General features: G+C 42.2%; 1 protein-coding gene across 2 annotated transcripts in view; it reads right to left on the reverse strand.

Moving 5' to 3' along the window:
• Positions 1 to 13,224, reverse strand: part of kidins220a (kinase D-interacting substrate 220a) — a 44,264-nt gene that overhangs the window by 16,920 nt on the left and 14,120 nt on the right. For both annotated transcript variants that reach the window (XM_041060102.1, XM_041060101.1), the window contains exons 18-23: positions 13,021 to 13,206; positions 12,658 to 12,798; positions 11,375 to 11,612; positions 11,175 to 11,266; positions 8,636 to 8,780; positions 7,722 to 7,884 (exon numbers count right to left, since the gene is read on the reverse strand). In XM_041060102.1, the coding sequence (XP_040916036.1) occupies positions 7,722 to 7,884; positions 8,636 to 8,780; positions 11,175 to 11,266; positions 11,375 to 11,612; positions 12,658 to 12,798; positions 13,021 to 13,206 (965 nt within the window). The remainder of the gene's footprint in view (positions 1 to 7,721; positions 7,885 to 8,635; positions 8,781 to 11,174; positions 11,267 to 11,374; positions 11,613 to 12,657; positions 12,799 to 13,020; positions 13,207 to 13,224) is intronic.

The following is a 13,224-nucleotide window of genomic DNA, read 5'->3' on the forward strand; positions in this document are numbered from 1 at the left end:
ATACGAGAATGTCACTGAGTGCGTGAGTGTTAGAGGGAAAGAGAGCTAGACAGAGAAGGGGGGAGAGAGAGAGAGAAGAAAATGTTGCACAGTAAAAGAGATTTTTTCAAAATCTTGTGAACTCCAATGTGTGTCGGCAGTGAGTAAAAGCCTCTCCTGATTATTAAGAACTTTCTTCAGAACCTGAAGCACATTGCTCAAGAGACCCTAGCAGACAAATCTGATAACTAAATCCTTAAGCTATATCGTGGCTGGCAGCATGAGTGCCGAATCAAGAGCTGCTTTAAAAGCAAAGACGGGGTAGAAAAGGACACTCGTGATCCCTCCCAATATAGGCTAAATCTTCAATTCGCCTTCTTTGGGCTTACTGGCTTGCCTAGTCGTTCTTTGCCATTTCAGTGTGGTTTCCTCACACTCACACTCACACTCACACACACACACACACACACCCCCTAAAAGGACCTAACCTCCATTGACTTTTGAAGGGCCAAGATGTTAACATCAGTTAAGGGCCGGATGTGTATATGTGCGTATGTGTGTGTGACTGTGTACATATGTGTGTGTGCAACTATCAAGTGTGCCCGTGGCTCCTGTGGTGGCTGAGTGGCAAATCTCGCTGTCCACTTAAAGGTCAGAGCTGACCCTCTTGCAACCCTGCACTGCTATTTATAATCAGCCCCCCCCCCCACACACACACACAGCGCCACCACCTTCCAGCAGTTCCAGCACAAAGAGACAGCAGAGCGGGAGAGACATCAGTGATAATGCTCAACACCAGACAAATACCAAAGTATCAGGCAGACGTCTGGTTCTCAGCCCTCCGCTTCTCTCCCTCCATCTCCGTGTCACATTTAAATGTTAATCAAAAACTTGTAGTGACTGCTGGGCGACTCTATGGCTAAAGAGCAGAGGCCAGTCAAAGGTGTAGTAGAGGCTTTAATTACATTTGAAATGATTCTTTATGCCTTGTACAGAAAAGGGAACAGAGCAGTTCTCTTGTTTCAGACCAATTAGACTAATCCCTCAACCTCGGCTTACAGGCAGAAATGAAAAGGGCTTGAAGGATTTTCTAACAAAGAATTCTGCATGACGTTCTTTCCCTCCTCACGTGGTAGCCTCCACACACACAATAAAACAGACACGTATACACAATCAAAACCTTACCTTGCACACACACACATACACACACTCTCATGTGTCACCTGTACACAGTAGATGCCATGTTTTGTTTCTTTTTTCTTTTTTTGAGCAGCTCAGCGGGGGTTTAGTGTTGGTGGAGATGGCTGAGGCTGATTCATGCCTGAGTCACCACCGCCAAACACCTGAGGGGTGGAACAACAATGCAGGCCGGACCGACACACACGCACAGACACTAAACTGGAATCAGCAGAGGACCGGTTTCACTAATGTAAACAGCCATGTGGAACCCAGGGGGACATGTGCTTGAATCTGTATGTGGCCACCACCTGGACTATCTCACTCGGAGCAGCAGCATCACCTGAGGCTATGAATACACCTGAGACATGAACACACCAATGGCAAATTCGTCGAGCAGTAATCCTGCTGGTATCTGCTCTGATCCTCTACAGTATTCACACATTTTGATTCCTTTACCTCATTTTACCTCCTGAGATTGGACTCTCTTTTCTCTCTCTTTATGCCCTTTCTTATCTTTTTCCACCCCTCTCCCTTCTCCATCTTTATCTCACGCCTACCATACATTCTTTTTTGACTCTGTCTGTTATTTATCTGCTCGTCTGTCAGCATACTGGTGTGTAGACTCAGTGCTGGGGTCCTATCAGTGACGGAGCCAGAACTCTATTGAGACATAGGTGGCTTCACACCAGCCTTTACAAATTCACACACGTTTTCGGGTCTCTTGGCAAATGCCAGCGCAATGAGCGATCGAATTACCAGTTCTACTCCGTCTTTCACTGAAATACCTCCTGGAGGGATTTAACACAGGGACAATGGGCTTCCTAAGAGGACACAGAGGGAGAGAAAAACTATTTTTGAGCATTTGCAGAGCACGCAGATTACAGAAAGTGTCACGAATTTGATGGGAATTCACATTAACAATAGGCCGAGTGGCAAAGAATAAAGACTTTTCATTTGAGGGCAGGAAAAGTTCAAAAGTGTTCATCATAAGAAAAGAATAGGACCTCGCCATTTTTTTGTTGCAGCCAGATATTTAAGAGCTTATTAAAGGATTCCACATAAAGGGAATCACCCGCATGAGCTTTGGAACGGCGCTTTTATCTCGGCACATAATTGCAACCAAATTACAATAATTGTGCCAATTAAAGTAATCCTGAATGAAGAGAGTGTCATCTTAATGTTTCAGTACTTGGGATAAGAGTCTCTCTAATTAAGACTGAATTGCCTGGCTACATATTCATTGAGAGTGCGATTAGTGCTAAAAAAAAAAAAAAAGTTTTCAAGTGTCCAAGAAGTGCTTGGCTCTAGTCACATCTCTGAAAGGGAGATTGTTTGGTGGATGAATGCAGGGTCAAGCCAACAAAACAGAGGAAAGAGACGATGAAGAGAAGAAAGGGATAGTTGATTCTTCACAAACTGTGACATAAAGAGCAAAAGCATAAAGTGCATCGAGACTTGGAGATTGATTTATATGCTAATGCTGGAAAACACAGTGACACTGCAACAGCATTTCTGAACACGACTACTTTACCTTACAACCATTTCTCTGCAGCGTTCTGCTTCCTGCGCTGTGTGAACGTGTGTGTGTGTGTGTGTGTGTGTGTGTATGTGTGTGTGTGTGCATACGCGTTTTTGTTGAACACAGCCTGCATCTCAGGGTCTGATTAATTACACTGATTCTCAGAGGAGTTGGGGGTGACATATGTTCTTGCACTGGTGTGAGAGCTAGGTGTGTGTGTGTGTGTGTGTGTGAGAAAGTGTGTGTATATGTAATTGTGTGTTTTATGTGTGATTTGAGGTGTGTGCATGCACATGTTCAATCACAAATGCTTGTAGTGGCGAATAAAGTTTTGTATGTATGCTTGTTTTAGTTACAACATGCCAAGGTTTTACCTCAAATGCCTGTGTGTGTATGTGTGTCTATGAGGGTATGGCATGCGATAGTTTGTGTGTCTGTGTGCATGGGTGTGTGTGTGTGTGTGTAATGAACAGAAGATTCAGGTGCAGCGCCAGAAACACACTTCTGAGTGCGGCGGGGGCATCCTGGCACAGACAGGGCACCAGATGTCAGAGCAGTGCAGGAACCTGCTCGGTGGACCAGTGACACTTTTTTTTTTTTTTTTTCTAGAGCTGAAAATGGGATCTGGGCGTCCAGGAATAAACTCTCGGAGGGGCTGACTAAACCCGCCCCCATACATCATTAGATCCAAATATGTTAACCCCTCAACGGAAACACAGAACTACTTCAATTTCAAACTAATCACCACTGACAAAAAATAACAAAAAATAAATAAATAAATAAAACAAAACAAAAAATTATTATCATCATTAAACACACTGGCTGATAGTGTTACGCAATGCCCACAAACTGCAAGTACAATCTTTTTGAAGTTGCCGAAGGTTTGTATAAACATGCAGGAGCTGACTGATCACGCCCCCTGATTTTGGATTCACTTGTACTTCAGTGCTTGTCTGTGGTTGTTAGTGCTTTCTCTCCCACAGTATGTCTTGCAAAACAAGTCAGAAAACACAGAACAATACCCATCACAGTTTCCCAGAACATGTTAACAGGTTCAAATGGTTTATTTAGCCTGACCAAGAGTCCAAAATTCAGATATTCAGTTTACTATTACAGAAAACACAGAAAAACAGCAAATCTTCACGAGTTGCTAGAGCCAATCAATTTTTATTATTTTTGCTTGGAAAAAAATGAAATTTTTAATGACATTTTTTGCTGATCAATTTATCCATTATTCGACTAATTGATTCAGCTCTACATTACTTACTATCTTTTCCATTACTCTGTCATATCTTATTTTCTGTTAACAAAGTGAACTGTTTAATGTTCATGACCATGTCTGTACAATTGCCAAGCAAGATCAGTTTTTGTTTGTTCAAATGCTAAATTGGTTTCTTTGTCCTTTGTTGATTGTCTGTTTGCATACGATTACTATTGTACAGCACGTCCTGTGTACATGTATATAAAATTCAATATTAATATGTACATGCATTGTTGTTAATTATGCTCAAGTAACTAATAAATGCTAATCATAAAAAATAAAGCAAATTTATGCAGTAAGGTGCGATTAATCCAATCCAATCCAATCAGATCGTCCTCTTTGAACAGGGACATCTGCAATGTAGGCAAAGAACTTTGGACTACCAATCGTTTTAATGAAAGCTAATGTGGATTCAAAATTAGAACAAAAATTGAAAGGTGAGCAGGCACTCAAAAAAATAATAAAGGTCACAACAACAGCAACAGCGTTGTCCTTGAACAAGGTCCAGAAGCTGTACTTGCTCACTTCCTGGAAGTCACTATACAGAGGAGATTCCACGTAATGGCTGAATGTAATGTAATGACTCTAAACATCAAGGAAATAAACATACGAAAGCCCATTAACAGTCTTTGGAAATGGCAGGGCTGCTTTGAAGCAATAACCATGAAGCAGGAGAGAGCTAGGTTAGCTACAGTCATTAAGTCTCTAATGGCAGCTAAAACAAGGAACAACTGACTCCTAAGAGAAACAACACTGAGAAAGAAGAGATGGTATAGCTGAAAATCATAGTCACAAGGCTGAAGGGTCCAAATTAAATTTTCCAGTGATTAAAAAAAAAACAAAAACAAGCACTTGAAAGTTGGATTGTAATTTGACGGCTACAAATACGAGGGTCAGTCTAAAACACTTGTTTTGCTTCCTGTTCAGTTTCTGCCATCGTGTCGGGCAGACCATGTAGCTGTAATTTGCAGCTTTCCTTACAGAACTAACAGAACATTTTAGCTATGTTCAGTGTGTGTAAGCTTGATTGCTTTGAGCTTGTATCTCCTACAGACAGTGCAATCTTTGTTGCACGGTGCTTTCCCCCTGCTACCTTGCGTTAGTCTGGGCAGCTCCCGGTCTTACCATTAATGACAGAAATCGCTGAGGTTATTAACCGATTACACATTCTCCATCAGATTAGGAAGGCTGTACTGGCCCGTTCCCGCTATGGGAATTAGGGCTACACATTTCTTTTCACGCCATGTCCTACAATGACAGTTCACAGCCCTTCATGGGTGCTTGTTATTGCCAGGGAAGTTGCTAAAAACAGCTTTTAGCTGTCCTGAAGACGTGTGCGTTTGTGTAAGATATGGATGAAGGTGGGCGAGTGTTTCTATTTTTTCGCTTCTTTCTAGGAGTTCAGGTACATGCCACAGAGAGTCGCTGTCACTGGGAAGCACTCTGTTATTCACACAATATTTCCATGTGGTTTCGTAATTTAGCAGACTAGGTAGGGCATGCAATCTAAACATAGCTGCATTTAAAGAACCTCAGGCAAGGATGAAATCTGTATTTTATTTTTACTGATGGAGAAGGAAACAGAAAACATCTTTTGTACCAACTACAGTTGTACAGTTTATCCATCCTATGATTGATAGTATATTATGCTTTTCTGATGCTCTGTGTACTGTGGCCCCTCTGTGCTGTAGCGAGCCTTATAAAGAGGAGAGAAGAGGAAGAGAACGCTGCCTTGTGACTGAGATGCAGGGCGACAGTTGACCTATAAGGGGCTGACTCACCCCCAACGTTCACTTCACCACTAATATATTCACTTAGCTCAGGGGATGTGCAGTTCCGCAGTGAAAAAATAGCCAAGCACAACAACATGTATGTTTGCTACAACACAAAGATCATGTATGACTTTGAACCATGTCCGTACTTTGGTAACAGAATTAAAGAAACAAAAAAGCTAATTATGACACCCGGGAGGCAGTCAACTATATTTATATATATATTTTATATATATATATATATATATATATAGTTGATTCAATCATATGTGTGTGTGTGTGTGTATGTGCGATATGTGTGCCTGCACAAAAAGGAAACCAAAGAGAAGTAACTGTCCCTTTCTCAAACAGACAGACAATCAGGAGAAGGGGCCCGAGGTTCAGAGGAGCCAGTCAAGTGCCCATCTATTGCTCAAGGAGAAAGACAGAATAACTCATCCAGAGCAAAAAAAAGGGACCTAAAGAGCCAGAGATCATAAGAAAAGAGGAAGAAAAGAGCCAGCAAAGAGACAAAAAAAAAGATACACAGATAGAGGACAGAGTCTTATCAGCGGAAGATTAGCGCAAGAGATAAGGCCTCTAGGCGAGGCGTTGTGTTTAGCCTGTTTGAGGCTTCCTGTCATCATCATTAAGGCCGCTTCTCCGACGGCCACTGCGGAAAACAGAGCAGCCATTTGGAAAGACACCCAGTGAGGAGGAAGATAAAGAAAGACAGGACCGTTGCTCAAAAAAAAAAAAAAAAAAAAGATGATGGCTATATTAAGTCTAATGAGCAGTGTAAGCACAATATCATGCTGTGGTAAAGACCTAGTGTATAATTTTATCTGCCAGTTTTATTTTCCACAATAATTATGGTAGAAGTATGGGCATTTTCTTTTGGGTGTCCACTGTACTTAAACATGGTAAAGATATATAACGGAAAAGTGTAGCTGCAAAATTTTCCACTTCAGTTAACAATAACAAAAGGCAGAGATCCCGATATCCAGAAAAATAATGAATTTACAGCCTTCTGACTGAAATGCTTCTCATCTGTTACCTTGTACTGTGAACCCCACGCATACCGTACATGTCACATGTAACTCTTAACTGCCATATAAAAAAGATGGAAGGTAAAGCTTACTGTTCTTTGAAAAACCAAAGAGCTAATGAGGCAGCAGTTTGCCTTGAAAATGGGGGAGGGAGGGTAGTCTGCTGAATCTAGCTGGCTGACCGGCTGACAGTAACTGTCTGTGACACTTTCCTGCCGCAGGAGTCATGGGCGCTAGTGTATTGTGACAGAGTGCAACCTTTAAAGGCCAGCGACTGATGCACAACAGCACCCAAACCCAGTTACTCAGCCTGTGTCGGCCTCCTCCTCTTGTCTGCGGTGAGCGCTCCTAAAAGCGCCCGTGACCACACGCATGCAAAGGCATAAACACTCGCACTGTACGCACAAACACACATACGCACATGCACAGAAAGACACAAGACTTTCCCTTTACTGTTCAAATAAAGACGTCTGACCTTCAGTCGTCTCTTGTCCAGTTTTTAGAAAATGTGTCCTTTCTTGAATCTAGAGACGTCATGGTTATAATACAGTCATCATTTGCCTTGTGCATTATGATCAATTACAAAATCTGTCTGTCAGTTGCCAATTAGCGTGGCACCCAGAGCCACTGGCAGCAACTGTGCACTAAAGCAGCCCACACGGAAAAGAAAATCCTCTACTGCCACCTGTTGGTCGCAGTTACTTACATCTTACTAACAACTTACATATTTCACAGAGAGAAAAACAAGTGATATGATACTTTATTGACCCCAGCACTAAAATTGGTGTTTTGGCTTGTTGATCTCTTCAGGGAGGATTTAGTGTTCTACTGACAGGATCTGGGTCATTTGGCTGAGTTGATTTGACTTAATTTCTATTAAGATAATTAAATCAAAATTTTATTGTATGTTAAAAGTGGCCTCAGTCTGCCAAGGCAGTAACTAAAGAAGAAAATAAATTTTATCTGTGTTTGTGTTTGTGTACCTCTCATAGATGGTCTTGAGAGTGACCTGGTCAGACACCCCGTCAGTCTCTTCCAGAAAGAGGATGATCCACGACGTCCTGTAAGGCCACTCCTCTGTCAGGTTGATCCAGGACGCCAGCCGATCCCAGTTGAAGATGATCTGATTGGCTCGCAACAGACGGCCTGTCAACAATGATGTAGAGGATTCATGGCCTTAGAAGTCATTGGTCTACTCTTAACCCCAGTCCACCTGAGAAAACGAACACCTGAGGACTGATCAGGTGTTCTGATCATCACTGTTGATCAATAATCAGCACAAATGGGCCTGATAACTGCAAAGATAACGGCTTCAATCACCAAGAAATGCGGCAGAGATGATTTTATACATTGTGATATTTTCATTACATGACCTGCCAATCAGCTATGGAGGACTGTGTCTCAACTTTTCCACAAGCTGGTCAACATCAAACTGTTTGTGCTGTGTTTCTCAAACAGCTGTGTGGTTCTGTTGCACTTTTATTATGTGTTAACAATATATCAGTGGGTGTAAATTCTCTCTCTCTCTGTCATGTCATTATTGCAAATAATATTTTGATTTGAATGCCTGATTACGCGTTGAAGGAAAATGTACCCTTCATTAAAATGCTTGGTCAAATGCACCGCCTCTGCAGCCACATGACAGACTCCACTTGTCTAAGAATAAATACCATCGGTGCTTTGTTTTGTGGTTGTGCTCTGCCCCCCCACCCCCCAATCCGCTAATATTTCCCCAACAGCTGACTGAAGTTCAAAAGCAAAGCCTCCAAGCATCCAAAACAATGATGGGTTAAATTAAGGCTAAACAACTTGAATGTTGCTGTAAAAGCAAAATGTTATTTGTTACTGTTACAAGATGAGGGTGATGTTGAAACAGAGAGTATAGTTTATTCTTCACCTGTGATAGAAACAATGTTGAGCAACCTCCTCATGGTCTGCGGGCTGATGTCACTGAACCAGTCTTCGGTCACCAGCAGCTTGGTAAGGTCAAACGACATCTGTCTGGTGATGGTCCTCTGCATCTGGCGACGTCGATATGTGTCCTTGACAGGAAGCAAGTGTTCAAACAGAAAGTCTAGTTAGCATAAGACTGGAAATTACACAGCTTTCAATACACCGTGTTTCACTTGTGGTGACAGTGATGTTGACACAAGGCTGAAGACTCATATCAAAATTTTGAAATGAGTCATAATTTCATTTTTATATAATTCTATGAAAGGAATCATGTAACATCCTGTGTTAATAAAAGCAGCAGAACAGCAGGAAGGGGAAAACAGGACCTGCCTTAAAGTCACAGATTCAAAACCAATGCAGCTACAGGAGGCTTTTAACAGAAACACACTGTACAGGGAAGTCTTAAATACTAGATCCCTTATGACAAACTGAAATCAAAGTCAAACAATACCACAACATTTCTCCTGACAGCAGCAGAGGCTTTGGCTCTTGTGTATTACCATGTTGCAAGCTGTGCATCATGAGACAGGAGAGCAGGCGCTTCAGGGTCAACATGTGATCTCCAGCCATGTCATCATAAAACCTTGAATAAGCTGAGGAATATGGATGGATCCGAGCTACATCCATGTTTCATAGCACTTACGTGCAGTTCAGTTTTACATTTCTGGGTCTTTGCTCTTGTTTGTCAAGACGAACCGGCAAATGTCAGCATTTTAAGTATGTGAAGTAGTGGGATTGAAACCAATCAAAAGCTATTTTTTCTCACAGTCTCTGCCCCCTCCATATCATCTCCTCATGAGCAAAACATATAATTCTCTGTGACTGCAAATAAAAATCAAAGAGCCACTGTCCAGAGCTGAACAGTTAAGACACACAGGCTAGCTATTGACACAGATCTACGGGAGAACATCTGTGATGATATCAGACAGCTGCCATGGTCATGAGCCAAGGCGAGGCTTTTGGTTGACTTTGAAGTCGTAACGCCAGTCTCATGACCTCTTTCTCTGACAGATGAAACATATGGCCACCACTCAGTCAGGCCTGAAAAGGTCTATCATACAGACAGCCCTGTGTGGCTGACTTTCCAATATATATTGATTTTTACTGTAGTTCCACAGCTTTACTGGTCCATTCAGATGGTTTTGAATTTGCTTACTGGTTTTTCTTCTCCTTACTGACTGTTCAATCAATTAAGAAAGTGGTTATACTTACAGAAGGAGGAAATACCGAATGCTGAGTTCCAGGTAATAAATATTTTCCTTATAATGTTTTGGATTTAATTCTAAATAAATAAATGGAATTAAGATGGTAGAGATACTCATAACGTTGTCCACAACTTGAGAAGCCACATGAGAAAGTCACTAATTGATTTTCCTCTCTGGCCTTCATTTTAATCTCCACTTGTAGAAAGACGACTTTCTTGCCAAGAGCTAGCTACGGGTGGAGGGCAAATAAAAAGAGCACGACACCACCCTGAAATAAAAAGGGCAGACACCAATAATTGATCGTACTAGATAAAAGTGGGGTACAAACAAATGTCAAACAAACAAACAAGAGAGGGACATGGGAGGGAATGAGGGGGCTGAGGAGTGGAAAGGTCTTGCAGGGGAGAGGAAAGCATCAGCAACAGCAGCAGAGTCACTTAGCCTCCTGCCAGCAGACCTGGTGCCAGTGTTTTGTCACGGGGACCCACTGCTGCTAGGCCTTGTCATTAGGCTGTGGCAACGCAGCAGGAAGGATAAACAGCCATTACATCAATTACACCAGGAACCTTGGCCGCACACCGAGCACCTCTCTGTGTTCATCTCAGTGTGTCTCCTTCTGTCCTCTGGCCTCTGAGCTGCCTGCCAGCGCCACGCATGTACCGAACACCCCCTTCAGGAAGGAGGCCGAAAAGAGAGAGCAGCAAGGGTTTCTAAGGCGGTATCTCTCACCCTAACCCAGTGTTTACTATTCAAGTTGTGCTGAACTAAGTGCATTTTAATTGTGTATGATTAATGTGAGGACATTAAGCATTAATTTCCAGCCTTATGATATTTCCAGATAACATGAGTGTTGTGGGAGCGTGGTGGAAAAACAAATTTATTTTGCCTCATTCTATAAACAAAGCATCTGCCTCCATTTTAATTTTATATCAAAAGCTTCTCTGCAATTTGTTATTATTGCTGGCTTTTTTGTTTGGGTTGTTATGAGGTCAGGGTGGGGTAGATGAACTGAGTCTAATTTTGACTTACTATAATCTTACTCTTGAACTTGTGTGTGACATATTGCCTGTCTATTACTGATGTTATTCTTCCATCTCAGCAGAAGGATCCCTCTTTGAATTTCCTCTTCCAACAACGTTTTTGATAATGTGCCATGGTTCTTCCTTGTCTTAACTTATAGAGCTTGGTGAGGTCAGGGACCCTTGATGTGGGGCTATAAAACCCCAGCAAAAAAAATGTAAGGCCTATACAAACAAACTTGACGTGAATTGCCATTACCCTGCGATTGAGGGCATTCTTGCTGCCAAACTTAGCCTGATCTTGGCCCAAACTGTTCTGAGACATCTTCCTGTCCAGGTCTTCATGCCATCCTGGAGAGAGAGAGGTAGAGATGAAGAGAATGACACCATACACCAGACACCCAAAACTTGGTGCAGATCTCTATCAGCATGTGTTGTATATTAACTCTCGTCGTTTACCTTCAGCAGGCAGTGCTTCTCCGTTGGTGGGGGCTGCCATGCAAAGCTTTTTGGCCGTACTGAGGCCTCTGCTGTTGAGGAATACTGGCAGGTGGACGATATTCCTCATGTAGTCGTGGCCGTTGATGTTGGAGTCTCTCAGCACACTATTGAGGTTTTGGTTGATAGCTTTTATGATAATATGGGGATCGCTGGCAAAGATGGAGATAAAAGGGCCTTTGGAGAAGAGTACCCTGACCTGGAATGAGAAAGGAACCATAACTTAGGGTATAAAGGACATTCATGACCTGCTGTTTCACAAAATGAGTTTTCAAACTATGATATTAGCTTGTTGTACTACTATTATTATTATTACTGTTGTCTACAGGGTTTTGAATATAGACTTGATTAGGTTCAGCCATCTGTTAAAAAAAAAAAAAAAAGGTTTTAAAACAGTAGAACCCTCTGCGGAGTGTCTACTAATTCAATGTCAAAATCGGAGGTTTACAATCTAATCAATCAACAACATGACAACTAGAGGCAACAGTCAGCTGTAGTGCTTAAATGTAATGACTCCTGTGAGAGCTGACTGTCCGCAGCACATGCTTTTGGGGATTTCCACTCTGCTAACTAAGGGACATTGTCCAAGTGCCACAGGACATCGATTTGTGCTACATGTATACATGCATTGTTAACCCCTGGCCAGCACCCTCAGGCTCGCCCCCAACAGGATGATGAACCTCTGTCCCTACAGCAGCTGTCAGCACCCTTCAACTAAGGGGACATCACATGATGTCTGTGTCTTTAATGCACATTATCTGGTGGGAAATTTATACAGACTGAAGGAAACAAAAATGTCTGATTCTGTAATTTGTGTAACCTACAAAAAATGCATTTCCGATTGCATGTCTGATCTCTGAACAGAAGATGGTTTCAGAGTGACTGGGAGGTGCTTGCAAAGATGAGAAGATTACATTAGCACACAGGAGGTTGCCATCTTCTCTGGGATTACTTCACCAAATAATAACATTTGGCTAAGGGAAATTCTATTACAGCAGCTGGGAGGAAGAATCTTAACTTGGAGGTGAGCTGAGGCAGCTGGGAACACCAGGGTAGCTGCACTGCAACAGAGATGTGTGGGCTCTGTGATCACAGGTGAACGACCCACTTTCAGGTTACTCAGGCCACATGTACACGAGTCTGTTTCATGGTTACAAATTTACTTGAATGACAGGTGTTGAAATTTTCAATTCTGTCATATTATCTTATTGGCCCCACACGCACAGTCAGATGTAAACACACACCGTGTCCAGCATTTGCAGCACTTTGTCCTGTTCACAGGCATCCAGCCCATCGATGATGACGGCCATACGCGTCTGGTTCTGGGTGAAGCCATCGATGGTTTTGGCCATTTTTGACATTAGTTCCACCTCGTGTTTCAGAACCTTTTGAGAGACCGGGAAGGAAAAAAAATCAATGGCTTTAAACAATTAAGTTGTTTTTATTTTTGTTTTTTATTTTTAATTTTTATGTGAGAAAAGAAAGTGACTAAGAACTACAACTTCATAACATCACAAACAAATGAAATGTCCCTTGAGCCACAACAACAGGATGTCAAAGGATTTCCAATTATCCTTGATTAGGCATAATGAAGTGCATTAGTCTACCTTCATAAATCCTTCACTCTTGAGTTTGTGCAAGTTGTTGGCGGCACTGTGCAGGCGTTTCCTCTGGGAGTTGAGGACAGAGTCAGCCACCTGCCACCAGGTCTTACAGTTGAGCAGCAAAGCCAGACCCACCACGCTGGCCATAGCTATCAGCACTGCATTTACTGTCAAGTTTTCTGGGTCCACCTGGAAAGTTAAAAGAAT

This window comes from Toxotes jaculatrix, chromosome 17 (genome assembly GCF_017976425.1).
Source record: "Toxotes jaculatrix isolate fToxJac2 chromosome 17, fToxJac2.pri, whole genome shotgun sequence".
Classification (NCBI taxonomy): domain Eukaryota; kingdom Metazoa; phylum Chordata; class Actinopteri; family Toxotidae; genus Toxotes; species Toxotes jaculatrix.